The 27,413-nt window shown below is 34.0% G+C and overlaps 1 protein-coding gene across 16 annotated transcripts in view; it reads left to right on the top strand.

The window, feature by feature from the left end:
* The window catches only part of PARD3 (par-3 family cell polarity regulator), a 476,523-nt gene that overhangs the window by 171,493 nt on the left and 277,617 nt on the right, over positions 1-27,413 (top strand). For all 16 annotated transcript variants that reach the window (XM_012731317.1, XM_004691164.2, XM_012731307.1 and 13 more), the window contains one exon: positions 26,144-26,235. In XM_012731317.1, coding sequence (XP_012586771.1) covers positions 26,144-26,235 — 92 coding nt within the window. The remainder of the gene's footprint in view (positions 1-26,143; positions 26,236-27,413) is intronic.

Here is a 27,413-nt window from a genome sequence, read left to right on the forward strand (position 1 = left end):
GTAGTAATCTGTGTCAGAATCCTTTTCTTGTACTCTTTGGTTTTGGTAAACTTGCTTGTTTCTAATACTCTTCAACATAAGTAAACCTTTAAAGAATTCTGAGTATCTCACAAAGTCTTCTGCTTGTAAGCATGTGGGTCCCTTTGTGGTATGAAGGGAGTTAGGGAGGCACAACACTACTTACTTTTAGAGCTCGTTAGGTACATGCCAATTCTCATGTTCCTTTATGACTAGCCATATTTGTTATTTCTTTCACCTATGGAGCTGAAAGCCTGCAAGCAGCAGGGAAGAAAGTCAGAAATTCTACTGAGTGAAAAATCTTTGGTGGAGTGTGGATTGACCTTCATGGGGAACCTGATAGTAGCTGATAATTTCCTTGCCCATGAATACAGCTGGTTAGAACTAGGTGTTTAGAGCTTGCACTGTGGATAAAGATACATTTTCATTTTAACTGCGACCCTCAGGTGCCTTTTCTATTTTCATTGCAGGCACTCTTATTAAAGATTTTTGTTGTGAGTTTTGCAATTAAATATGCCCATGAATAGAATACTTGCTTTATGCTCTTAATTCTCTCTATTCCCACTTTGCATGTCATTTGCTTTTGAAAATTTCTTCTATATTTGTGGATTCAGTAATTAGTGGAACTGCTGTTCTTTAAAATTATTGGTTAGGAAATTTGCAGCCTATACTATATTGTTTTCACTACCTATTTCTTAAATCCTGCCAGTAGAAATTAAATCAGTGTAAGCCACTGAGTCTGTATATTTAAAAGCAATTCATATTCCTTTTTCTTCTTTATGCATAAATACTGTCTACCATATTCTGTGCTTTGCATTTTTTTCCTGCTTAATATAACTTGGGCATCTTTCTATATTTAAATGGTGAAAGTATCTGTTTTTGAAGCAGTGAATTTTCTTTTGTATAGATGACATAACATGTATAGAAGGATGTTTAGGTATACTGCCTTCTGCTATTTAAAAATATACTGCAACGAACAACCTTTGTACATAAGTCATTTTTGCATTGAGTGTGTGTCTTGATTAAATATCCAAAAAAGAAATTGTATATTTGTGAATTTATATAGAAGTATATACATTTGTAACTTTGATAGATGCAACTGTTCTCACACTCTCACCACAATACTCAAGAGACCAATTTCAGTCTGTCGCTTCACATTTTAACATAATGTTCTATGAAATCTATTAAAATAACTTGCTTAGATGTGAGCATATATCCATTCAAACAATTTCTAAGCAGAGGGCTGTGGGCGCATTTAGCCAACACATAGGTTGACAGGGGCTCCCATTACTGGTGAGGAGCACACAGTGTTTAATTTCCCCAATTCCTCTAAGGAAAGAGCTTGGCAGGGGTGAGGTTTTTGTTATCCGTCTAGAGAATAAAGTCTAGTTCTTTAAAATTTGCTCAAATGTAAGTCACTTAAAAATAGCTCAGTTGCGCTCCTTCCTAGTCTGTTTCCTTATTTAACTTTAAGTTTGCATTTAAAAAATAATTGATTTATATTGTGTTTATGTTGGTTTATATATATGTTGGTTTATATATATGTTGGTTTGTATATGCTTTCAAACCTGTGCTCATGACTTTTCAGATGTATCTTACCACACACACTTTAAAAAAAAAAAACAAAACAACAAACAAAAAACCCACCCAGTTTCATCTACCAGACTTCTTTTACCCTTTAAGCCCAATTTGTACCCTCCCTCTCTGGTAGACTCATTTCTACAGTCTGATTTTTAGGGTTTATATTGATTTAGATTTGGCTATTTGTTTTATTTCATTGTAGTTCACGTATGAGTGAAATCATCTGGTATTTTTCCTGACTTGCTTTGCTTTGCTTTGCTTAATTCCCTCTGTTCTATGTTGTTACATATGCAAGCATTCCTCTTTTTTTTTTTCTTCATTGAGTGATACTGCATTGTTTTTATATAGTGTATCTTCTTTATCCACTCATCTGTTCTTGATCCGTTATATAGTTTCTTTAAGATGGCTATTATAAGTAGTGCTGATATGACTAGGGCAGTATAGTTATCTCTTCAAATTAGTATGTTGCATTGTTTGGATAGATAGCTGAGTGCAGTTGCAGTGTCATATGGAAGATCTATTCGTAATGTTTTGAGAAACTTTCATACTGTTGTTCATAGTGACATACCGCCAACAGTACATGAGGGATCCTTTTTCTCCCACACTTGCTGCCTCCATGTTTTTAATATGGGTCACACAACTCAGTGGTGTCAGTGAAACTGAAAAGTTCTTGGTTAGCAGAGAACAGGTAGACTTGCTTGAGCAAGAGTCTGGAGGAGATTCACATTCAGTTAATAGTGGTGGGTGGGGAGAGACTATTGGAGGCTGCAGCCAGGGTAAGGTGCCTTTGTACAAAAGACTAAAAGACCTGAATGAAGAAATATGTGCAAAGTAAATGGGTCATTCCCAGGTCCCCAGTGAAAGGCAAATGGTACAAGTACAGTTTACTGAGCTGTATTCCTTACTTCCCTCCCAAGGGACTGATACTAACCTTGTGAGCCTCATTAAAATTTGCACAGAGACAATACAATTTAGGATCTGGAACCACAAAGAGCAGGGCTAATGTTTCTGCCACAAATATGCACATTCCTTCCACTTCCAGCTGCACAATAAGGTCCTCATCTACTCACTGACTCAACAGCTATAAGATCACAGCACAGCCAGTGATCCCAAAAACATATAAAAACAACAGTGCCACTTGTTGGAAAGGTAAATGTTGTTCAAATCTTTAAGAACTGTGAAATGGACAGACAATAAAATAACACATGGCAACTTGAGATCTCAAAGGAATATGATAACACAAGGTGAGAACAATTCTCCAGAATCTGATTTAAAAGATATGAACGATTTTTATTATTCTATCAGAGTTCAGAATCACGATGCTGTTCAAATTAAGTGAAATGGAAGAAAATGCAGAAATGTTAGTCAATGTGGTAACCTGGGAACTCTGAAAACATAGAGCTTCATAACATTCATAAATGAATGTCATAAGAAATACAATTTATGAACAGAAAATAGAAGTTGAAGATTTAAACAAGAAACTAAGGGAATTTCAAGGATATATTAAGTTCTATAAAGGAGTTCAAAATTCTGTAGAAAATGATGGTAGCAAACTAGGCCACAGAGAGGACTGAATCAGCTATACTTACATCTGATAAATAGATTTCCAGTTTAAATAGGTAACAAGAGAAAAGGAAGGACAGTGTGTATTCATTAAGGAATTGTTACATCAGTAAGAGAAAATAGTCATCAGTATATATGTACCAAAAAATGGGCATCAAAACATATAAATCAACTCTTAAGACTCAAACTTTGACAGCAAGACAATGGTGGTAGGGAATAACAGATTCCTACTTACAACAATGGAAGATTAAAAAACAAGTAACTGGGAGGGAACTCCCAGTAAAGTGGTAGGTTATAAAATCCATTTTCAAAAGTCAGTTTTATTTGTATATGCAAACAATGAGCTAGATTAGAGATAAATCAGTAAAATATTCCCTTTAGCAATCACATTGAAAGTAATTAAATACATAGGGGAAAATCTTTAAAAGGCATTTGAAGGACTTATATAGTGAAACCTATAAGAAAAAAGAAGAAGATACATTAGGCAGATATTCATTGCATGGATGTTGGAAGAATTAACATTGTTACAGTGATCATCTTCCCAAAGCAATTTACAGATTCAGTGCAATCCCATTTAATGTTGTAGTGATGTTCATCAAAGAAATAGAATAAAATTTACTATAATTCATATGGAACTTGAAAAGACTCTAATTAGCCAGTGTAATACTGACAAAAAAATGGCATTATGTTCCTGGACTATGTTACAAAGCTGCTGTTAGCAGAACATTGTGGTACTGTGTGTGTGTGTGGGGGGGGGGGGGGGGGGTTAATTAGACACAGAGACCAATGGAATATATTTAAAAGAGTCCAGAAATAAGGCAATGGAATATATTTAAGAATCCAGAAATAAACCTGCGCACAATTTATAACAAAGGAACCAAGAGTATATATTGGAGAAAGGTGAGTTTCTACAACAAATGGTGTTGGGAAAACTCAACAGTCATGTCCAAAAGAATGAGACTAGACCTCTATCTTATAACATATTTAAAAAAAAATACAAAATGAATTGAAGATCCAGATGTGATACTTGAAACAATAAAACATAGAAAACAAGAAAACATAGGCAAAACATCCCGTGCTACTGGTTTCAGTCTTTGTTCCAAAGAATAAGAAACTAAAGACAGTATAAACAACTAGGACTTCAAAGTTAAAAATGAATGCACAGCAGCCACATCTTTATGAGTGGTAGAAAAAAATACATGTATATCTGACAAAGGAGCTGATATTCAAGATCTACAAAGATATACAACTCAATAACAACAAAACAAATGGCCCAATTAAAAATGGGAAAAAGTGTTAAATAGACATTTCTCCAAAGAAGACATAACAGATGGCTAACAAGCACATGAAGAAAATGTTCATCATTTATCAGAAAATGCAAATCAAAACCATGGTGAGATACCATCTCACACCTGTGAATGATGCACATCATAGACCAAAAACCATATATGTGTATGAGGCAAAAAGGAACCTTCACAGACTATTAGTGGAATTTTACTGGTTCAGCCCTTATGGAGAAGTGTGGTGGTTTCTCAAAACATTAATAATAGGTCTACATATGTGATTCACCTATTCTACTCCTAGGCATCTACTTGAAGAATGCAAAATCACTAATTGAAAGTGTGATAATGCACCCCCTTGTATCAGCACTATTTACATAGCCATGTTTTTAAAATAACCAACATGACTATGGACCAATGAATGGATTGTGATGATGTTATATATATATATATATGTTATATATAAATATATATATATATATATATATATACACTTTTATCTGCAACATAAATGAACTCTCACTGTGTGTATAAAATGTAGGTGGAATTGGAGAGGTTTGTGCTGAAGAAAATAAGTCAGAAAGAGAAGGGCAAATAGTGCATAGTCTACACTTATTGTAGAATATAGAGAGGAAAAAAAGGATCAGAAAAAAAAACAAAAAATCCTTTATGCTGGCTATAGATTTGAGACGCCCTGGTGGGAGGTGGTGGTTGGATAGCAGTGTGGAGGGACCTGGTGGACTCTGCTTGAGGGGTGTGCCTCCTTGTATTGTTGGGTATGATTTGGTAACATAATATGATGAATTGTGGTCATACACATCACAGACTCATATACAGTGTTGTAAACCATTGCTACTTATTAAAAATCAGTTCTTAGTGAAATGTCTCTTACCATTTGCTAACCATGGGTTTGGAAACCTTTATTATGCCAGTTTGTCTTTAAGTTCTAATATGAAAGGCCATGGTAGATTTTAAAAAAAATACAGAATTTGATTGACTTAGAGTAAGGCCTTGTCTAAACATGAATTAACATATATTTACATATGAGGGTGCTGGTTACCATATTGCTTTGAGGCTATTTCCACTAAGAAAGAAATAGCCTACAATTCTGATGTTTCATCTTTTCCCAGTTATATTTGGTTAATAGTCTTCACTTTTCCTATTTCTTTTCTGCACATCCAATTGTGGAGATGATCTTTCTAAATGTCTCAACAATCTTACTTGTTCCTTTCTGTCTCTACCTCTTCCCAAGCTTCTATGTGTTAGTTAGCCTACTGAAGCAGTTACTGGAAAGAGTGTAATAACCAAATAGCTGCCATCTACCCTCACATGTGGCATTGAAACAACACCAAAGCCATTGTCTCTTCTGAATCAAAGCAATGAGTGATAAGAACCCTGCCTAACACCCTTTTTGGCTTTGATCATCCTGAGAAGTGGTGAGGGGTGAAATGATAACAGATTGAAATTAGAGTGAGTTGACTTGGCATATCACAGTATATTATGTTGAACAAAATTCCTGAGGTCCTGAGACACAAGTTTAGATTTCATAATTTTGTAAGATGTACTTCTTAGGTTTGTGAGATGAACCAATTGTTATAAAACTTGTGAAACAGAACCGAACAGTCAATGAACAATACATGCTTTTTTTGGATGCAGCTGTTTTGCTGCTGTTAGTTCTTCCTGAGGAATCCTCACTGGCCAGATCTCAGCTGCACTCTGGTGCACTCCCACGTAAGCCCATGGAACTTCTTTTTCCAGGGTCATCTTGCTCTTGTATTTCTGGAGTTTTGAACATGCTGACTTTCCCCTTTTCTCTTCTGAAGACATATTCTTCTGCTCTCAGCTTGGAAATGCCCATACACTTCTGTCCCTGACAAAAGCAAGTATCGTGTACATAGTAGTTATCTTGTTCTTTCTCCAACACAGTACACCATGTTACAATTTATGTGCTTGCCCCTTAACTAAGGAAGACATAATTTGTATCTTTTTTGTAAGGCTTTTGTTTCTTTGTCTATTTTTTGAGGAAGGCATTGACTAAACTTTGGTGGCATTCGATCTCTTTGACATTAGCATTTAAGTATACTGTACTTTTAATGACTATAGCTGTGTTTGTAAAGAAACTATATGCCTGTAATATGTATATTTCAACATATTTCTCTTGTAGCATTTTTATGAGTCATATTGATTAAAAAATATTCCATAGATATTATATCTTTCCTTAACATTGCATGTTTAGCTTTTCAAGAGTCTATTCTAGCTTCAATTGGAGAAAGTTTGTGGGGCGGGGCAAAGAATGGTAGACTCTATCAGTAGAAATCTGGGTTTTTGGACTTACTCATATTTTAATTCTCAGGAGGGACTAATTTTCCTGAGAACTTTGTATGTTAATCATAAACAGACCCAATTCAGTAATATTTTCATAAACCTTTGGCTATGCCTTTGGCATTAATGTCCTGAACTCTTAGGAAGAAAAACATATTTTTGTACAATGGCCAAGAAAAATAGGTCTCAATTCAAACAAAAATAATATATTTGTTATTTTAAAGAGATTTTCCATTGAGCTGTACGTTCAGCTTTTGCTAATTTATTTGTCACATATTGGACATGACTTAGACCATAATTTGATGTATTTTCTTGGCCAAATTTAATGAATGTTTTAATATTTTTAAAATTTAACTTTTGGCAAAGAGTAAACTTTGTTACTGTACACATAATTTTTGCCTATTTTGTAAAGAATTTTAAAAATAGAAGAAATCCTATGTCTTAATTTCCTTAATGTGTTGGAAATTATAAAATATGAAAGTTATAGTCTGTAGTTATAGGCTCTGCCATGGGGTAACCTGCTGGTTTCTTTTTACATGTCTTCAGTCTTGTGTTTACTTACACATACTAGCTCATTACTTCTATCTAGATGTTTTTGAACTCATAGAGAATGAGAATGTCATCCCTATTCTCAAGGGAAATTTTCATGTAGATTCCATTTACTGGACCTGCCTCTCCAACCAGTCATATATCACATAGTGTTTACCAGAATGACTTCATCTGTTGTGTGGTTGTACATAGGTACTTTTCACATGTTTCCTAGACCTAAACATTACTATTATTATCCATGATTTTCTTCTTCTTTCATTTTTTAAAAAAAGATTTATTTATTTATGCATACAGAGCTGTGGTACAGGCTAGAGGTGCAGGGGCAGTGAGAGTACTCACCAGAGACAGAGTGGGAAGCAGAACAGGCCGACCGACGAAATACACAGCTGAGGGGAGCAGTGGGCAGATCAGAAGTGGTCTGCTGCACCAATTGGATGACCTCTGAGGCGGGGATCGAACTTGTGCTGAAGTGGCTTTAGCTTTTCTGTGCTGTGCTTTAACCCACTGCACCCACCAGGGAGGGCCCATTTTTTTCATTTTTTAAAAATTGAAGTAGCATAGCATTATAACATTGTGTACTTTTTGGGTGTTCATTATTGAGAGTCGTCCTGTGTATATACTTCAATTTCACTGCTATTAGTCTTCCAAGTTTTAACCTTAAGTTTTCTGTCTTTTCTTTTAACTCCATCTTTATCAATTGCCTGATTGTGCTATTCCTGTGTTCTTGTATACTTGTATATGCTCCTACATTCATAACACCTGTTCTCACTTCAGGCATATGGGTTGTGACTATACTGGTGTAATATTTGTCTCCATCTACCTTCTGTTACTTCTTTAGTCAACTCATCATATTACTAGTTGACTGATCTCTCAAACCACCACATACACTGCATCATTCTCAAGCATGAAGCTTGAAGACACTACCTACTGTACTCATATTTAAAATGAAATTTATGTACTTGGTGTCCCTTGTGCTTCACAATCCAAATTCCAATTTGGAATTGGAAATGGACTTATGTTCTAGCATGATTTCATGGATACCCTTGGTCTATTGAGCTAGTATTCCTTCATTTTTAACAAATATTCTAGTCTTGGAACTAGAACTTCAGATGTTCCTCCTTCTTTTAAAGTAGTAGTGTGTCACTAATAATGCAATCTCTGATCACGTGTATTTGGGAAGATTTCTCTAAATCTTGCTGAGCTTTAAAAAGAAGAGATTTGTGTTAGGTGTGTTAGTGGAGTATGGACAAAATTGGATTTTACTTTCTACTGCTCATTTAGAATCTTGAGTAAACTCCTTAGCCTCTAGTATTGGAACAGCAGGACCAAGATTGAAATAATCATTTAATAGAAACTAGTATTTCAGTGTTTTTCTAGAAAAAGTGAGAGTAGTAAAATTTTGGGGAAATTTAAATACTTAATTTAGTCAATGACTTTCCCACAACATACCAGTCAGTTTTCATGCTGAAGATATTATTTTTGTTACTATTGCATAAGAGATGTTTGGTGCTCTGTGTGTAGAACCTATGAGGAAGGGTTGCCTATGCTGATAATCCAAAAACAAAATCTTTAATTCCTTCTCTCAGTGATTTGTTGGCTTGGCTTCTTTGAGACACTTTTCCACATCTGGGCAATTGGGCAAAACAATCACTTTCTTCCTAAAACAATTGATCCGAAGCTTTAATGATCATCTGATAGTGGCTAATCGCTACTGTTTGCTAACTGATAAGACGTCATTGATAATTGATAGGGCTTATTCTCCGAACTTTTAATTTTAAGGTAATTTTGATTATGCTGCCTTAATAAGTACTATCATACTTTAAATTGTTCCTTCTGAAGTCTTTATACACACACACACACACACACAAAAGTGCAGGTTTATTATGAAAAGGAAGATAATAGCAAACACTTGCATAGACAAAAGAAACAGAAAGGGATGTCCCAAAAGGGAAAGGCTTGCTAAGAGAAACCTGCAAGATTGCAAGCAGGTGGCCTTGAATATAGCTCCTCTACTGAGGTATAGGTCATGGGCAGGCAAGAGGCTGCTGCCCTGTGGAGCGAGAGAGAGTTGGCTAAAAGAAGCACCTGCATAGTCACAGATGGGCAGAAGGACTGCTGTCTCCTTCTGTAGTCTTTTGATGATCCTTCTGGTTTCTACCGACTTAAATGGTTTTGTGTTGCTGGAATGAATCTTGTTGTCTGTTCCTTCTGATAGGTTATTATGAATGTATTAAATTACATTGTTCTTGATTTGTATCCCCACAGGTTTTAATATTAAAATGTCAATTTATACTCAGGAACTTCTTATGTTTATCTGTTATAGAATATATGTCTAGGGATTTTATTTTTATCCTCTGCATTACCCTTTGTAATGAGATGATGTAATTGTTTGTCATTAATTTTTAACTCCAGATAGGTAAGATGTTAATGTATAATTCACTATATTTTATGAAATACATTTGAGCTTTAAAATACAGGGAATTTAAAGATTAGTCATTTGTCTATAGTGGGCTTTTTGTTGGAATAATATTGCTTAGGCACTTATGTATATAAGAAGATGAAAATTGGACCAGAGTTTCATGGCTTCTTTTTCAATTTCTCATGTGTTTATCAAGTGACCAGTTTGTGAATATTTGAACTTGAATAGTCATTTTGTGATTTAAGCTAACATCTTTTTGATTTTAAGGTGGTCTAGAAAACCTGCCAGCTCTCATAAAAACAATTTCAATAATCATTAAAACATGGGGTAGCTGTTTTTGTTTTTGTTTTTTTTTTCTTCATTAGCCCTAAGAGTGTGTCTATCAGTATATTTGTGTATGTCTGCATTTAATTTAGTTTGGATAATTTTGGGTATAACATGCTACAAATTATGCAGGTACGCTACAAATCACATAGGTACAAAACATCCCTCCACTTTAGATTCTTTATTGTGTATATGTAGATAACCCATATACTCAAGTATGTTCACATGATATGAGACATATAATATATTCTTTCAAATTTGTTGTTCTCACTTAACAACACATCTTGGAAATCTTTTAATACTTACATATGTATTTTCATTTTTTAAAAAACTGAATAACTTATTTTTTGGTTTTTTATAATTTTATTTTATTATACACATACATACATACATACACACATAAATACATTTACATCATTCTTCATTTTGTACATTTTTTCATCTTAGTTGTAATCCCTGGTGACTTCCTACCACCAATTTACCCATGTGCCATCACCATAGTCCCTTGTGTTTTTCCACCCCAGTTTTGATACTTTCCCCCTCTCACCCCCATACAATGTCTCTCTACACAGGTATTTTCAGCTCACTTGCTTTATTGACAGCAGAATAATACATTGTACAGATATAAAATAACTGCTATGGTTTCAGGTTTTATATTCAGGTCTTTTATCCATTTTAACCATACAGTTGGTTAGAAGCTATAGTGATCATCAGATAGTGGCTAACAGCTACAGTTAGCTGATTGATACGAAGTCATTGATCATTTTATAGGGCTCATTCTCCCAATTTTAATTTTAAGGTAATTTTGATTATGTATTAAACTGAATAACTTTTATTTATTTTTTATAAATTTATTTTATACACACACACACACACACACACATATATATATATATCATTCTTTTTGATCTTTGTGTATGGTGTGAGTTAATAATCAGTTTCATTATTTTGCATATAGCAGTATTTATTCATGAGACTACTTTTGCCAGTACATATCCTTTGCTCCTTTGTCATAGATTATTTGTTCATATATGTGGTTTTATGTCTGGGTTTTCTAATTAAGTTCTATTGGTCTCTTTGTCTGTTTTGTTTCATTGTCATACTGTTTTAATTATTATGATGTTGTAGTATAGTATGAAGACTGTGAGTGTAATACCTCCATTCTTCCTTTTTCTAGTTAGGAATGCTTTGGTTATTTGAGGTTTTTTATGGCTCCACATGAATTTCACCAATGCGTGTTCTATTCCTTTGGAGAATACCATTGAGATTTTTATTGGAATTGCCTTGAATCTGTAAATTGCTTTTGGTAGAATGGCTATTTTAATAATGTTAATTCTTCTAGTTCATGAGAAGGGAATGTTTTTTCATTGTATCGTCTATTTCTTTTATCAGTGTTTTATAGATTTTTTTTTGGGGGGGGGTATAGGTCTTTTACCTCCTTTGTGAGGTTTATTTTTACAGTTGTGAATGGGATGGTTTACTTGAGTCCTTCTTCAGATATATTTTTTACATAGGAACGCAACTGATTTTTGTGTGTTGATTTTGTAACCTGGTACTTTACTAAACTGGTTTATTGCCTTAGTTTTTCTGTTGAATTTTTAGGGTTCTCTCTGTATGCAGTATCATCCACAAATAATGATAGTTTTACTTCTTTTTCCCAATTTGGATTCTTTGTATATCATTCTCTTGCCTAATTGCTCTAGTAGGACTTCCAGTATTAAATTGAATAGCAGTGATGAGAGTGAACATCCTTGTGTTGTTCCAGATCCTAAATGAAGATTTTTAGTTTCCTCTCACTAAGAGTGATATTGGCTGTAGATTTGTCACATATGACTTTTATTGTTCCACAAACTCTTAAAACCAAATCTCTCTCTTTTTTGATTGGTCGCTGGTTATTTTCCTCTGTTGAAACTTCATTAAAATCACATTGTAGTCTGATAAACTTGGGATATTTTATTTTACTATATTAAAAAATACCAGTGGGATATTTGATCTTTGTGCCCAAATTTCTAATCCTTTGCAGAGTATATTTATGTCCCCTCTTTTTTGTTGGAACATCAAAAAAACTAGACAGAAAAAAATGTAATAAATGTAATTGGAAGTTGAAAGTCATTAAGCCATATGCTCCCACTATTTCCCAGTATTTCCTTAGAAATATTTCTCTAAATGAAAAATGAACTTAAACAATTAGATTTCTACTTTGTTTTCAAAAATAATTCATTACTTGTGTCACCTTTAGAGATATCTTTGACAATTTAATGGTTCAAAAATAAAACATATGAGAGAAGAGAAATATTAGCTATTAATGAATTTAGGGGACAGTTGTATTGTGTTGAATATATTTATTCACTTTCTATTGTTTTGAAAAATTTGGGGGGAAGTAAATTGTATGTAAACTCAATTCTTTTCACTTTAAACAGAGTGGTGAATTTTTCCATATATCAATATGAGCTTTGTGGCTCATGAAATGTATTATGTAGTCACAATTTATAATCTTTATTTAAGGCATACAGATAGGATCACAAAATTCAGGTGCTATCTTGTCTGCTATCACTTCTATTTGTTTATAGTCTCAACTTCCACATTCTGTCTCTAACAAGTGGATGTTGATGTTAATATATGGCAGGGTTTGACAAAGTTTTCATTTTGCATTAGGTTGTTACCCAATTAATTCAGTACATTCTAGAAGAACTACAAGTTTAAAATACTGTAGCTGGGAACTTGTGAGTGCAGAGGTTCTTGAAGACATCCTGACCCAGGATACATGCTTGTTAAATTGTTGAGTTCACTCACTGAATTTCTTATCTCTTTAGGCTGCCTTGTCAGTGGGGCTCATTTGCAGCTTCTCTCCTAACCTCCACATAAGTGTGTAAACTGACATGGAACTTGGTTGCTGCCTTGGGCCCTTTCAGTAACATGTCTCTGAAAACATAGCTGACTGGGCCATGACAAGTATTGGGTGATTTGGGTGCTGTATTTCTGCACTGCCTGTGAGATCTTTACCAGTAAATTCTCTTTTGCATTTTTATCCTGTGGTGCTGGTAATATTTTTCTTTTCACTCTTAATAGGTCACATGCCTTGCTATCGAGAAGCTCTCCTTTGAGTACGATAGATTTACCATATTGTATACTCTTGATTCAGTGGGTTGATAGCTGTTGCAAAGATTGGGTTACTTAACAATTCTGAGAAGCAGTTATTTATTTTAGAACAGGAACAACTCAGATATAGTGTCTGGCATGTTCATGATGATGCTTAATGTTGACACCGCTTTTAGTGAATGATTTCTCTCTTCTTTTACACCCTCACGGAATTATTCCATATAAAGTTCTTTTTAGGGTTCAAGTGAATTATCCACAAGATAAAATGGTTTTTCAGAATTTATGCACTTAACAGGTATAATTATTAAATACTTGAAAACAATACTGCTTTTATATCCCTAGAATACTGCTTTTATGTTCCTGGCTGAAGGGGAGAGTTGGTTTGTTGTGCAACACATGCTCTGTATCCCAAGTTATGACTTTTCCAAGGGGACAGCTTTCCCTATTCTTTTTAAGTATCACAGATTTAATCCTTTCCTAATGACCTTTTATGTGATTCAATTATAGATAAATTTGGTAACTGGCTGTGTGATTTATTGTTATAAATGGTTCGCCAGCAAGTCATTTGTTCATTAGTTGGAAAAAATTTTAGATATCTGATATGTAAACAGACCTTTTAGGGATATATTGCAAAGCTGACCAAGTATGTTTGTGTCATAAAGAATTTTGATACTTTATATTATCACTTTTCTTTATATAATTGATACCTTATATTACTGCTTTTCTTTTTTAATTGATTTCTTAACAACTTTTTGTCTTTTAAATAGTTTTCAAAGGCACTTCAGTAGTCATTCAGATAGCTGGACCTTTGCTGATGGTGCTTGTTTCTTCCTATTTATTATGTTGGTAAATTAAATTTTGCAATAAGGTTACTATTTGTATCCACAAATGTTGGAAAATGCATCAAATCAGGTCTCTCTCTTTTTGTTTTTTTTTAAGTAAGATGTTTAATATTAGCACACTACTGGTGGTATTATACCTTCTTTACACCAGTTCCTGGAATTTGTTGATTATTCTTCTAATTCACTGATTTAGCAATTCATTTATTGTATCAATTTATTGTATCAATTCTTATCTTTGTACTCTTTTGGTTACCCCAGATGAATGTCTGCTTGTCTATGTCCACCTGCCTTTTTTTGACTCATCTCTCTCTCTCCTTGAACTCCTAGAGGTTTTGTGATTAAGAAGGGTGCATAGGTCTTCCTAGATTATACTTCCCCAATGTTCTTACTGATACTGTTTTGTTAGAATTTTCCCCAAGATTTTCACCTAAGGTTGTGATTTAAAACTGACCCTTTCAACCTTTCCAGTGCTATCAAATATTCAGTAGGGTTGAGTATTCTTTACTGTATTTTATTGTTAATCGTGTCCTCCATTTTTAAGTGTATGGAGAAGACACTTAAACCATAACAACACTGTTCTTAGATGAAAAGTACATTACTACACATACTTCTCTCTCTCTCTTTTTTAAAGATTTGTTTATTTGTGCATACAGAACTGGGGTATAGGCCAGAGGCTCAGGGGTGGTGAGAGGATTCAGCAGAGACAGAGTGGGGAGCAGAATAGGCAGATCAACGAAGTACACTGCTGAAGGGAGCAGCGGGCGGGTCAGGAGAGGTCTGCCACGCCATGTGGTCACCTCCGGGGCAGGCGGGGATCGAACTCATGTGGAAGTGGCTTAAGTTTCTCAGTGCTGCGCTTTAACCCGCTGCGCCACCAGGGAGGGCCATATACTTCTCTTTTTAAAATGATTGGGATATTGATGATATTTTTTAAATTGTTGTAAGAAATGATGACTATTCTTCCTGTTTTTCTGACCTAGTCAAATGTTTTTGATTCAACTACCATGTCCATTGTAATATTATAACTAGTGTAACAAATTTTCAATAGTTTGATTAATTTAAGAAGTTGAAGTTTTACTAATGTCTGACTTAATACCCTAAAGAATGTTTATAGGCATAGAAAAGTCCCTTACAAACATTCTCAAAAATAGAGTTGATTTTCAAAATGATAAACAGAAAGTAGTGTGACCAAATGAGTCACACTTAATACATATCCTTTAACCAACAATAGGGATTACAGAAGAAAGAAGATAAGGAGGAAAGAGCTGTGAGATTTATTCTAGGAATTGCCTAATGACAGATTCAGGATTTTGAATAAGAAGTAGTGTTCCATATTCAAAAGATTCCTTAAATAAGGGGGAAAAAGTAGTTCTGGCCCTTGATAAGCTAATCTGAATAACAAAGGCAGAACTGACTTTACAGGAAAAGTGTGAAGGGCTTCCAAATGTCCTTTCTTTGTCTTTATCTAAGGATACTGCACATTAAACATATCCATACTCTGGAGTTACAGATGGGTAGGCAGTATAGACTTTTAAAACATACTTACTGTCTTATTTGAAAATTGCTTTTAGTTGTTACTTACCAAATTGTATGTTCTTCTGAAATAATTCCTAGTAAACTTTATCAGGAGAGAAATGTCCTACTACTAATAATTAAGTTCAACCTGTTTTGTTATTTAAGTTTATTTATATAAGCAATCAATTGCATTCTCTTTGATTGGAATATTTCAGGAATAAATATTTCAAGAATAAAACAGTTCCAGTCCCAGAGTATAACCTAAATAAAGATTCAAATCTATTTTTCTGTAACTAATAGAAACTAGTTTAATTTGTATTTTTTGTTATATATATAGGTTATTCAATTATTTTATACTAAAAAGGGTAATGAGTCAGAAGGCATTTTTTTCTGGTAAATATTGGTAAGCTGATCTTTTATGTAAAATGAGCTGAAGTCTTTTATACACTTGCAAATCATGAATTTCAGATTTAATGTATTCAAGAGAACAATCTGAGGAAAGTAAAAATGTTCTGACATAATTGTATCAAATTGTGTAATCAAAAGCAAATGATAGGTTTATTAACAGTAATAATTTCCCATATTTAATTCATTTCTCCAATTCAAAAAAAATTAGCAATAAGCATATTAAATGGACATTTTAGAAATTACTACTCCTTAAGTCATTTCCTTGAGACTGTTTTCAGCTGGGAGTATTTATAAAGGTTATACCTTAAAATATATAGTTGTATTTGGTAACCTGGGCAAGAGGAAGGGAGGCAGTAAGTGCAGTATGGGCCTTTATTACAGCCAAAAGGAAAGCAATGAACAGCTTGCTTTATAAGTAATATTCTTGTTTATCATCACCTTCATTTTTCATAAGATGAAAATAACCAGAAGTGAGTAGTGTCCACATGATATCTAGAGGATTAATAGTAACAAAAGGATTTTGTGGGCCCTCCCTGGTGGCGCAGCGGGTTAAAGCACTGCACTGAGAAACTAAGGCCACTTCCGCATGAGTTCAATCCCCGCCTGCCCCGGAGGTGACCACATGGCGTGGCAGACCTCTCCTGACCCGCCCGCTGCTCCCCTCAGCAGTGTACTTCGTCGATCTGCCTGTTCTGCTTCCCGCTCTGTCTCTGGTGAATCCTCTCACCCTCCGCATCTCTGGCCTGTACCCCAGTTCTGTATGAATTAATAAATAAATCTTTAAAAAAAAAAAACAAAAAAAAAACAAAAGGATTTTGTGAAAATTCATAGAAAAATATTACTGATAAATGGATACATCTACCAAGAGTATATGTTGTTATAATTGGAAAATACTAAGATCCGGCTGCTTGTAGTTGCCAGAAATCAATTGAACAGAAGCAGGAATTGAATGTACATTACATACTTTATTGTCAGGAAATGGGCAATCTGAGAGAATGGAGTATTTTGCCTCAAAAACCCATTCTAATGTGTCATCTATCTCAAGCTGGCCTTTTCTGGTGAATTAAACAGCTAACCATAAGCAAACCTCCCACTACAGTGGCCCATCACTGGTGCTCTGGGCTTCCTCAAATCCCAGAGCTTATTGTTACTTCCTTGGTCATCTTGACCCAGGCATGTCTTGTTTTTCTGGGTCTGAGAAAAACACCATTTCCCTGATGGCGTCCATGTCCAACACTTTGTGATGACATCATGGGACAGAAGTCTCACTTAAACACCAGTTTTAATGAAAAGAAAACAGATTATTAACCATACAAGTGTTTGTGGTAGCCAGTGCTGTGAGGTCTGCAGAATCTTCTACTAGATGTAGTACCTTCCCTTTCTCAGCAACCCTCACTAACCATTACACAAACATGCTATTCAGACTCATTAGTTATCTTAAATTGAAATAACATTGAGGCTTCTTGTTGTTCAGATTAACTAGTGTGTGTGTGTGTGTGTGTGTGTGTGTGTGTTAGGCTAGTTATACTTAAAAATTGGGAAGGAACTAAGATTATTATTGCTGTTTTCTCAAGCTAACAAGTTAACCACAATGGTTTCATTGTTGCTTTACAGAAGACTTGAAACTCCTGCTCAGTGATAGAAATTTTTATCATTTAGTACAGCTAGCACCACAGATTATCAGTTTAATTGGTTAAATTCTTTTAATCCCTCAAGATTCATGCAAATGAAGAAAACACCCCCAGATTTATGGCTTGTAGTAGAGGAAGGTATACTGAGTTTAGGAAACTTGAATCTTTCATAATGGGCAATTAGGAAGCCTACCCTTTGTAAAGGAGGGAGACCCTGTCTTTATTGTTAAGACATGCAAATATTCAAGAGTTCACTGGAGAATTGTCTCCCAGTATAAGTAATAAAGGCTGTGAAATAATCAGTTTAATATGAGACTGGCAGAAATGTTAGTTAGTTTGGCTTATTTAAAAAGCAATTTGGCACTATGTACCTTAGAATGATCATGCTATTTGAGAGATTTTATTTTAAATTTCTATCAAAGAACTTAATCCTAAGTATTGAAATATTTTCATTTAGAAAACCATAGCTGTTGGGATTTTAAAATGCCCTGTGATATATGAATTGATGGATGTAAATAATTACAAATGACTTTGTAAAATTTAAAATAAAATGATGCATTAATTAAGATATTTGTCCATTGCTATTACGAAGTTAAAGAAGCTAATATCACTCTCAAAATGGAAGGAAATACCAAACTAAAAACTGGAAAAGATTGAAATTGCCTTGTACTACAACCAAACTTTTGTTTCCTATAATATGGAAGTCAGACTTATTTTTAAAAACAAATAAATGATATGTTATAAACCAGGTTTTTATTTGCCTTTGTTTCTGCTACATGCTAAACACTTAGCATTTATTAGTTATGAGATAGTGTCCCAAGACACTATTTTAAAAAGAATCCAATTCATTGGATCCTTATAGAAACTCACATGATGCTTTTATTTTCCTCAGTTTATAAATGAACCATGATTGAAATTGGGAATTTAATCTAATCATCATTGCCTTGTGTCTTGTGTCCAAAAATATAATAGGTTTCTTTTGTTAGAGAGAATCTAATCTCTTGATCCCAGGAAATCTACCAATGAAGTTTGTATTCATTGAATTTAATTATAAAATTGAGTGATTATTTTTGAAAGCTACTTACTTTATCCAAGTCATTTACTAATTTCACATACATTAATGACTTAATTTCACTTGTGAAATAATTCTGCTTTGAAAGTAATAAACTAGTCCAAATTCTTATATAAGTTTACTTGAGTGGATATTGTTATAGGGCCCATGTGTTGCTTTTTATTTCTTTGCTAACAATTTAAAATAATGAGTTAGAACTTTGGGGACTGCGATGTGCTTTCAGTTTTCTTAATAAGCCCTTCCATATTAGTAAGGGTGAAATATATATTTATTATTAAGGAAAACAGAGTAAACACCTATATCTTGGTCCCTGTTGAAACTCCTGTTAAGTTTTTGAGGACCACTGAGGCTAGTGAGAAACTTTGTTTTTTCGTGATTCTTCTTTACTTTTTTTTTTTTTTTTTCAAAATATGGTTACTGTGTGGCTCTTTATTATTTTTCTGACCATCATCCTTTATATACTATTGTTCCTTTTCCCTTCCCCATTTCCTTCACACTCTTACTACCTTTATTAATGCCTGCTAGTTTCTGTAAGTATTTTACTTTGTTAAATTAGCTAGTATGTATATTATATGTATTATGTATTATATATATTATGTATGTCAAGTATTTGTGCTTTTCTGATTATTTTACAACAGTTTCTTTCAACACCCTGATGGACTACTGATGTTAAAGTGAAGTAGCTCCAGTTGCATCAATTATCAGCGTATCTCCAGTTCTGTAGAAGCTGTTCCCTTGATGAATCATGTTTTCTTGTTGTAGCCCAGCAACATTGGGTTATAAGCTGCTGCATGCCACCACTATCTGCATCAGGCAGAACTGTTGAATCTGTTAGTGACCCAGTATTTTTCCTTGTAGGAACTTAGCTCTTGCTTTCTCACCCTTTTAAATAGTTTCTATCCTCCTCCTTGTGGGATGCTCATCATCAAGTACTCAGCTCTTATGAACATGGTTCACCCTGTATAGGTTCTGTGCTATGCATTTGTGGAGGAAGAGATGACCTTAGAATCCTGTTAGTTTGCCATTTTTCTTTTCATCTGTGGATGTAAAGATGAAATAGGGAATGTGAAATAGGGAAAAAATAAACTGTGATGATTTTTCAAATAAAAAAAAATTACCAATTTCGCCAAATTTGGTTTTCTTAAACCATTTTCACCAAATTTGGTTTTCTTAAGCACATGGTTCAAATGAGTTCTGTAATTTCATAATATATCATTGGTTGGTTATGTACGGACTTTTTTCTTTTCTTTTTTTATAAAGCTTCTCAAGAAATTTCTTTTTTTTTTTTTTAAGATTTATTTATTTATTCATATAGAACTGGAGTACAGGCCAGAGATGCGGAGGGTGAGAGGATTCACCAGAGACAGAGTGGGGAGCAGAACAGGCAGATCAACGAAGTACACTGCTGAAGGGAGCAGCAGATGGGCCAGGAGAGGTCTGCCACACCATGTGGATCACCTCCGGGGCAGGCGGGAATCGAACTCATGCGGAAGTGGCTTAAGCTTCGTAGTGCTGTGCTTCAACCCTTTGTGCCACCAGGGAGGGCCATATGTAAGGACTTTTTTTCCCTGAAGATTAACCTTTATACTATTAGTATTATAGTAGAGAGTAAATTTATTAATTTTGACTAAAAGCAGAGAACAAATTTGCTCACATACACTTTTATCTATATTTGTTAATAGTCAATTCTAACATGATCGAAGTCATTCTCATTCATTATCTGTATCCTCTTAGGCTTTGTTTTTCTTTGACAACTTTGAATCCTACATCCTTTTGAAAAAAGATTTTTTTGCCAATATAACATGATGTATAAAAGGCTAAAATCTTTGATACCTTTTGTTTGAAAAATTAAACATTGGTTATTTTTAACCTCCCTCCCCCCCCTTTTTTTTTAAGGAAACCAGACAAAGATTTCATCAATTGATTTTGTTTGATGTAAGTGATCCCTGACTGATGAATTAGATTAGGGCTCAAAACTTATAAGTATCTGATAAGTTGCAATTTCGGTGGAATTGTTATGAGACATGCTGGCTTCTCTGAAATATGAGTCTTGTAAGTCAGTATAGCTCTTGGAACCAGATGTGAGTCTCTTTCACTTCATCTGAGCTGCCACCTGTGGGATCCACAAAAAGTCCTGAATATCTGTGTGCACTGTCCTCTAAAATCAAAGCAGATGTTGCCTTCCTGATACTCCAGCTTTCCTGCCTTATAGACTTTAAATTGAATCTGGTACAAGGTGACCTGTTGGGATTTGGAGAATCTGGGTGTTCAGTTGTATCTAAGAGAGGTCTAGTGGGCACTGTAAAGATGTAGTGAGAATATAAAAAATTAATAATGCTAGAATTCTTTTTTGAGATTTATTTTTATTTATGCAGAAAATAACTAGGGTGTAGGTCAGAGGTACAGGTGAAAGGATTCACCAGAGGCAGAGTGGGACAAAGAACAGGCAGATCTACTGAAATACACTGCTGAGGGGAGCAGTGGGTGAAACAGGAGAGTTCTGCTGTGCCATGTGGATCAGCTCCCTAGCTGGGGGTCAAGCTCAGGTGACAGTGGCAGGCAGTAGCTTATTGCAATGAGACTTTAACCCCTGAGCCACCAGGGAGGCCCTAATACTAGAATTCTTTGAATAAAAAATAAATAGCCACCAGTCTCTCTGTTCCAAGAGTTAACAACTTTCAGCCAATGCTGGTGTCTGTTCTGGTATTTACTTCCACATTTCTGTATAGTATGTTTCTACTGCTTTTAGATAGATAGATAGATAGATAGATAGATAGATAGATAGATAGATAGATAGATAGATAGATAGATAGATTTATGTTTACAGAAATGGGGTACAGGCCAGAGGTGTAATGGGTGACAGCATTCACCAGAGACAGTGGGGAGCAGAACAGGAAGATTGACGAAGTACACTGCTGAAGGGAGAAGTGGGCGGGTCAGGAGAGGTCTGCCACACCATGTGGGTCATCTCCCTGGCCGAGGATTGAACCGAGATTGCTGTGGCTTTGGAGAGCTTCATAATGCAGTGCTTTGAGCCGTTGTACCACCAGGAAGAGCCCTGTTTTTACTGCTTTTTACTGGTATTCTCTTGACTTTATTGATATCTATCAATTTGCTATTATGGAAGATGAGTTTTTCCCTTAATGTCATATTTATTTTCAATGTTCTCATTTGTTTCAGTATTGTTACATCAAAGTAAGCTCAATTAATAGCTAGTGGCACAATAAATGACTGTGTAAGAACTTGTTACTGAATGACCAAGGAGGTTCGTTGATTACATTTCCTCTCACACTTTTTTCTTGTCTTGCTCTCCAGTTAGTTCCTTTGACTCTAGAGAAATTATTCATTTACTTTACTTATATTTAATTGTACCCCCCCCCATTCTTTTTAGGTGTTATCAGAATTTTCACCAAATGCTGAGAAATATCAGGCCAATTACTGATTTTTTTTTCCCCATACAGATTGACTTTACATACCTTTCTATCTTGCTCCTCTAACTTGAACTGGTTTTTGCTTTTCTGAGTTAGTCTTTCAACACATTCTGGAACTTTCCCTAGGAACTATTCAATCGTTCATTAAATTTCCTGGAATTTTGCTGAGTACATCCCCAAATCGTTTTATATGATAGGGTTCTGGGAATTAAAGATTTTACATGTCTGGAATCATATTTTTAACCTTCATAATGGATTTTTTTTGTCTCATTTAACATAACTTTCTACATTGAAAATGATTTTTTCCTTGATATAGAAGGTATCCCTCTTATTATAGAACTTAATATTACTTTTAATGCTTCCTTAAGGAGAACATTTGTTAATGGTACTACTCGTTAAGTCTGCTATTCGAAATGCTACTATTTGGCAGTCCTTAGGATTAACCTTTGTTGTTGGAAAATAAATACCCTTGATTCCCTTGCATTTTTTATAGCTTGAGAACAAAGGTCTTTGTTCTGGATATTCCTTCAATGATTTGTGTGCAGCAAACAGCTTTGAGTGGTAGGAAGTGGTATCTCCCTCCATGATCGGGAGTGTTCATGCTTCCTGCCTGTCTTAATGATGTGAGTTCCCTAAGCCCAGGTTTTCTTGTGTTTGTTTCAGTGTCCCCTGGCTCTCTTTAAATCATGCTGTGAGAATGATAGCTTGAGGAAATAGTGCAGAAAAGGATGATACCCTGGCTAATGCTATTATTCTAATAAACTGTCCTTTGTCTCTTACCCAGTCTGTTTTCTTCTGGTAGCATCGATGAAGCTATGACAGGCTGTCTTAGGGTAGGGTAAAGTGATAGCCCTGTTATAGATCCTGACCATGTTTTCTCCTTCAACCTTTTGTGCCTTTTACTCCTATCATTTACTTAATTGAATTCAGCATTTCACTGTTTATCTATTTTTAAGATTTCTTTTCTCATTCCAAATAATAATGTAAGTAATTTCTATGCAGCAAATCACAACCAATATTAGTTTTATGCAAGTTTCTAAAATGCACATATTAATATTTGTATTTAATTGAGTAGATACTTTGTTGAATGTTAAATTCCATGGCAGACATAGAGTATGAATTGTTGACAATATTCTTAAAATAGATTGTATGGCATTATCCAAAATTTTATTGAGATATACTTTATGTCATGTATCTTTTTTTAAATTACACTTAACCTTTATTGGACAGATACTATGGTTTATGAACCATATATGCTTTTGACATGGATTATTTTACTCATTTCTCTCAGTAGTTCTTAAAGGATGTTGTTTTATTTTCTTCCATTTCATAGAAGAAGTAATAGAAGCATGTATAGCTTGGATGAGGATATAACATTGGTAAATGGTAGAGTTAGTATTCATACCAGGTTTTTAAATCCAAGCTCTTAACCACTATACTCTGCAATAAAATAGTACACAAGAAAAGAATATGAAGTGTACTAACTTAACTAGGAAAATTTTTTTTTAACACTGTGTTCTTCAAATTAATACAACAGACACTCATTGTTGATATGACATGTGTAGTAACTGGATTATAATGGAACTTAGTGTATATAACTTGTGCTAAAAGTAACTGCGTCTAGTTAAAGCTTTTTAAAAAAAGTTCTGAACAATAAAATAAAGTAATAAAAGAGCTGACATTTACACAGCCACAAGGTGGGATTCCCATAGCAGTTGTAGTTCAGCCTTGGGGCAGTGACTATTGCATTCTTAACTGAGCACCATATGTAACTACATTAAATAATATTTTACGTGCTCTTGGGGCCTGATAATAGCCATTATGGGAACTATGAATTTGTAAATTATCCAGTCCTCTTTTATCACTGTAGTTTGAGGCATTTCACTGTTGTGGCTCTTTCATAGTGCAGTATAGGTGTTTCAAATAGTTGTACATTGTGGTGGCCTTTTAGTGGGCTTAAATTATTAAATGGATCCTGAAGAAAATGTCTTATTTATTTTTATGTTTTCCATATGATATATAAGCAGTCACATTTGTTCCTCTCTGTCCTTACTCCAAATGGAAAAGCATAGTCTTGGCAGTTATTATTTACATTAAAAGTAGGTACAGATACTCTGTAACCTTTGAAATTATTTGTTATGTTTCATAAATGAGATAGATAACGAAGAAGTGCGTATTAGAGCCTCTCCAAACACAGGATCATCAGTCATAAAGAATCTGACTTCATGCAGTACAGCACCATTGAAGATATGTGGGATGTATGTGTAACTCAGAGAAGACTCAGTTCATTCATCTTACTTTGGATTAACAAAAGACATTTCAGTTGTGCATTACCAGATCTCTGTGGCTTTGAAAATTAACATTTTTCCAAATGTTTATTAAATTCCAGTTTAATATATTTAAAGATATATTAAATATATCTTTGAAGTGACTCAGCATATTGTTGAGCTGCCTTTAGTAAATATAACTTCTATAATTTAATTTAAAATCCTTTTTGACACTGTGTCTTGAACCTTTAACCTTAGCTTATCATTTTGTTGATTGACTTTTCCACTGATTGCAAATAAATTTTGAGTATAAATTTTTCAAATACATGATTTTATATATATTTTTCTATGGGCAGACCTTTTACAGAAATGTTTACTATTTATTTTATAATTATTTATTTTTATATATTTTGCACCTTTGTCATTTTTGTACAGTGTTTGCTTTCTCCTCTCAGATTTAGTCCCCATAGAAGTCCCACCACCAGTTCACCTGTACACCAGTGCCATCGTGCCCTGTGCTTTACCCTCCTCTGTTCTGACCTGTCTCCCTTTCCTCCTCCCCCCAGAGTGTTTCTGATTTATAGGTGACTGTGCTAACAGACTCTTAGAAGAGGTGGTTTGATAGGTCCCTTATAATGTCAGTTTCCAGTTTTAAATGTAGAAATAATAAACCTATCATGTACATAAAGCATACACATAGACTTCCAATGAATTGATCAATATATTGTATTTAGTTATATTTGGAAATTCATTGCTTCAGCAGTTCCCATGGATTATTTTATTTTCATATCAAGGTTTTTAGAGATCTGCTAAATATGTTAGATTGTGTATGTAAGGAGAACATGTCAGTGTCCTAGCTATTAAAACTGGAGATGCTGAATCTTTTCTGAATATCCAAATCAGTTAGTTAGTCCATTGATATAAGATACATTCTTTATTACTCAATTGAACTTTACGGTTAGTAAACCCCTTTATGAAAAAATAATGGTTAAGATTCTAAAATAAGACAAAATTATGTCATATTTAACTTATTTTATGTACTTTCACCTTTATACCACATTCACCTTTTGGAGCACCAGCATATTTATCTAATATCTACAATATATTTGGACATATTTTATTATCTATAAAATGTTGCCTTTACAAAAGTAAAAATGCAGAGATGGGGGTTGGATATTTTGATGTTTGTGCCTTTCCCTGTTTAATCCATTATATCAGAAGTAAACAAAAGTGATTCTTGATGGTTAAGATATTAATATCTTTATGGATGATTCTAAATAATCAGTCTGTTACCTTAGGTTATCTTTATGTGAAATCTTGCCAAATAAAGAATTTTAGTCTAGAATTGTGGATATTGCACGCACATTTTGGCAAGTTGTGTTTGAAGCAACTGAAAAATTTTGACAGCAGTTAAGTTTTATAGTGGTCTCAACTATTTGTAGTAGTAAAAATAATTAATTAACCACCGCTAGTATCTTGTGTCCTTAAATATTATCATAAAATATAATTACTTCCTAAAACATACACCAAAATATGAAAAGAAAAAAAGATTAGCTAAGAAAATTAATCTAAGGAGAAGTTCCAGTGTTATCTTAACCCAGTGGTATCATATTCATCTCCTAGGCTTTACTAAATCAGGAGACTGTCACATTAGAATGTAGTTTTTCTAATGTATGTACCTACCTTACCATTAAAGGCTGTCCTCCCTAGAGGAAAGATCTATTTAATGTGTTCCTAATGCCTATTAGACTCTAGTTATTCAGATTCCTTTCACATTATGGACATGAACATAATACTTCTCTTTGTCCTGTGCTTTCTGTAGGATGAGGATGGGACAGAAGAAGAAAACAGCCGTGTTGAACCTGTTGGACATGCTGACACTGGTTTGGAGAACATGCCCAACTTTTCTCTGGAGTAAGTTACTAGAAGTTTTAACTAAATTTGCAATATATACATAGTGTTGCTTATAGCAAATATCCCAAAGGCATATGGCATGTGGAATGTTTGTGCTTAGTTCAAAACATGCTGAAACTTGGTTTGTCTTCTAAAGAGCATCTTTCATCTAGTGAGTTAATTTGTGTAATGGGAGAAATACAGCATGGAAATTCATATGTACATGTCCTTAGTCTTATGCCATGGCAAATACTATTGAATTTTAATACGAAATAGTATTTGATTGAAATGTTTGTCATGTTAACAGCACTGTAACTGTCTTCAGATTGCTTTTTATGTTAGTTATTGGTTCTATGTTTGTTCTACAATTTAAAAGATCTCTAGACAAACTTAAAGAATAGGCCATGTAAATATTAGTCATTTAATATATATAGCATTGATTTTAGAAGTAGATTCTCATGGTATTTGATGAAAAAATAGAATCATAGGATAGGAATCTTGAGTATGATATTTTGTATTATAGGAACAAAATAATTTTATTTTGTATTATCACAAATTTGTAATGATCATACACATTTGTCTGTTTGAATGGAAGGACTTCTAGGTCTTCTACGGATAATTTAGATCAGAGAGTGTAATCATTCTGAATATTTGCCCTTGATTTGGAGAAAAAGATGAAGGGTCCTTGATTAAAAATTTAAGCCCTTAATTCTGTTTTCTCTTAGTCTCTCAAAGGACTAAAACCTCTTTTCATTGTGATTATACAGAATAAAATTGTTTATGTTTTTATATATTACAATCAACACTCTGAATATTTATATTTTAGAAAACATTGCTCTATAATAGCTCTTTTAAAAAATATGCATAAAAATAAGTTTACTAAAGTTACCATACAATTTGTTGACAACCTATCTTGAAATAGATGTTCAAATACTATGAACAGAATCTAAAATAGGATGCTACTAAATTCTATGAAGATATTAAAAATGAAAGACTCATTAGGGCTGTGTTACTTCAAATATGTTACTGGAGAAAAATTTTAATTTGACCTAATTATTGTATGTCATTAAATCTGCACATATTTTTAATTTTTGTTTGGTATCTCTAATTGTTTTAGTCTGAGTTTCTTAACCACTGATAATTTACAGCATATCTTTAGGTTTTTATTTAGGAAATGCAATTAAAGATTCTACATTTTC

This window comes from Condylura cristata, unplaced genomic scaffold (genome assembly GCF_000260355.1).
Source record: "Condylura cristata isolate star-nosed mole 26May11 unplaced genomic scaffold, ConCri1.0 scaffold00030, whole genome shotgun sequence".
Taxonomy (NCBI): Eukaryota; Metazoa; Chordata; class Mammalia; order Eulipotyphla; family Talpidae; genus Condylura; species Condylura cristata.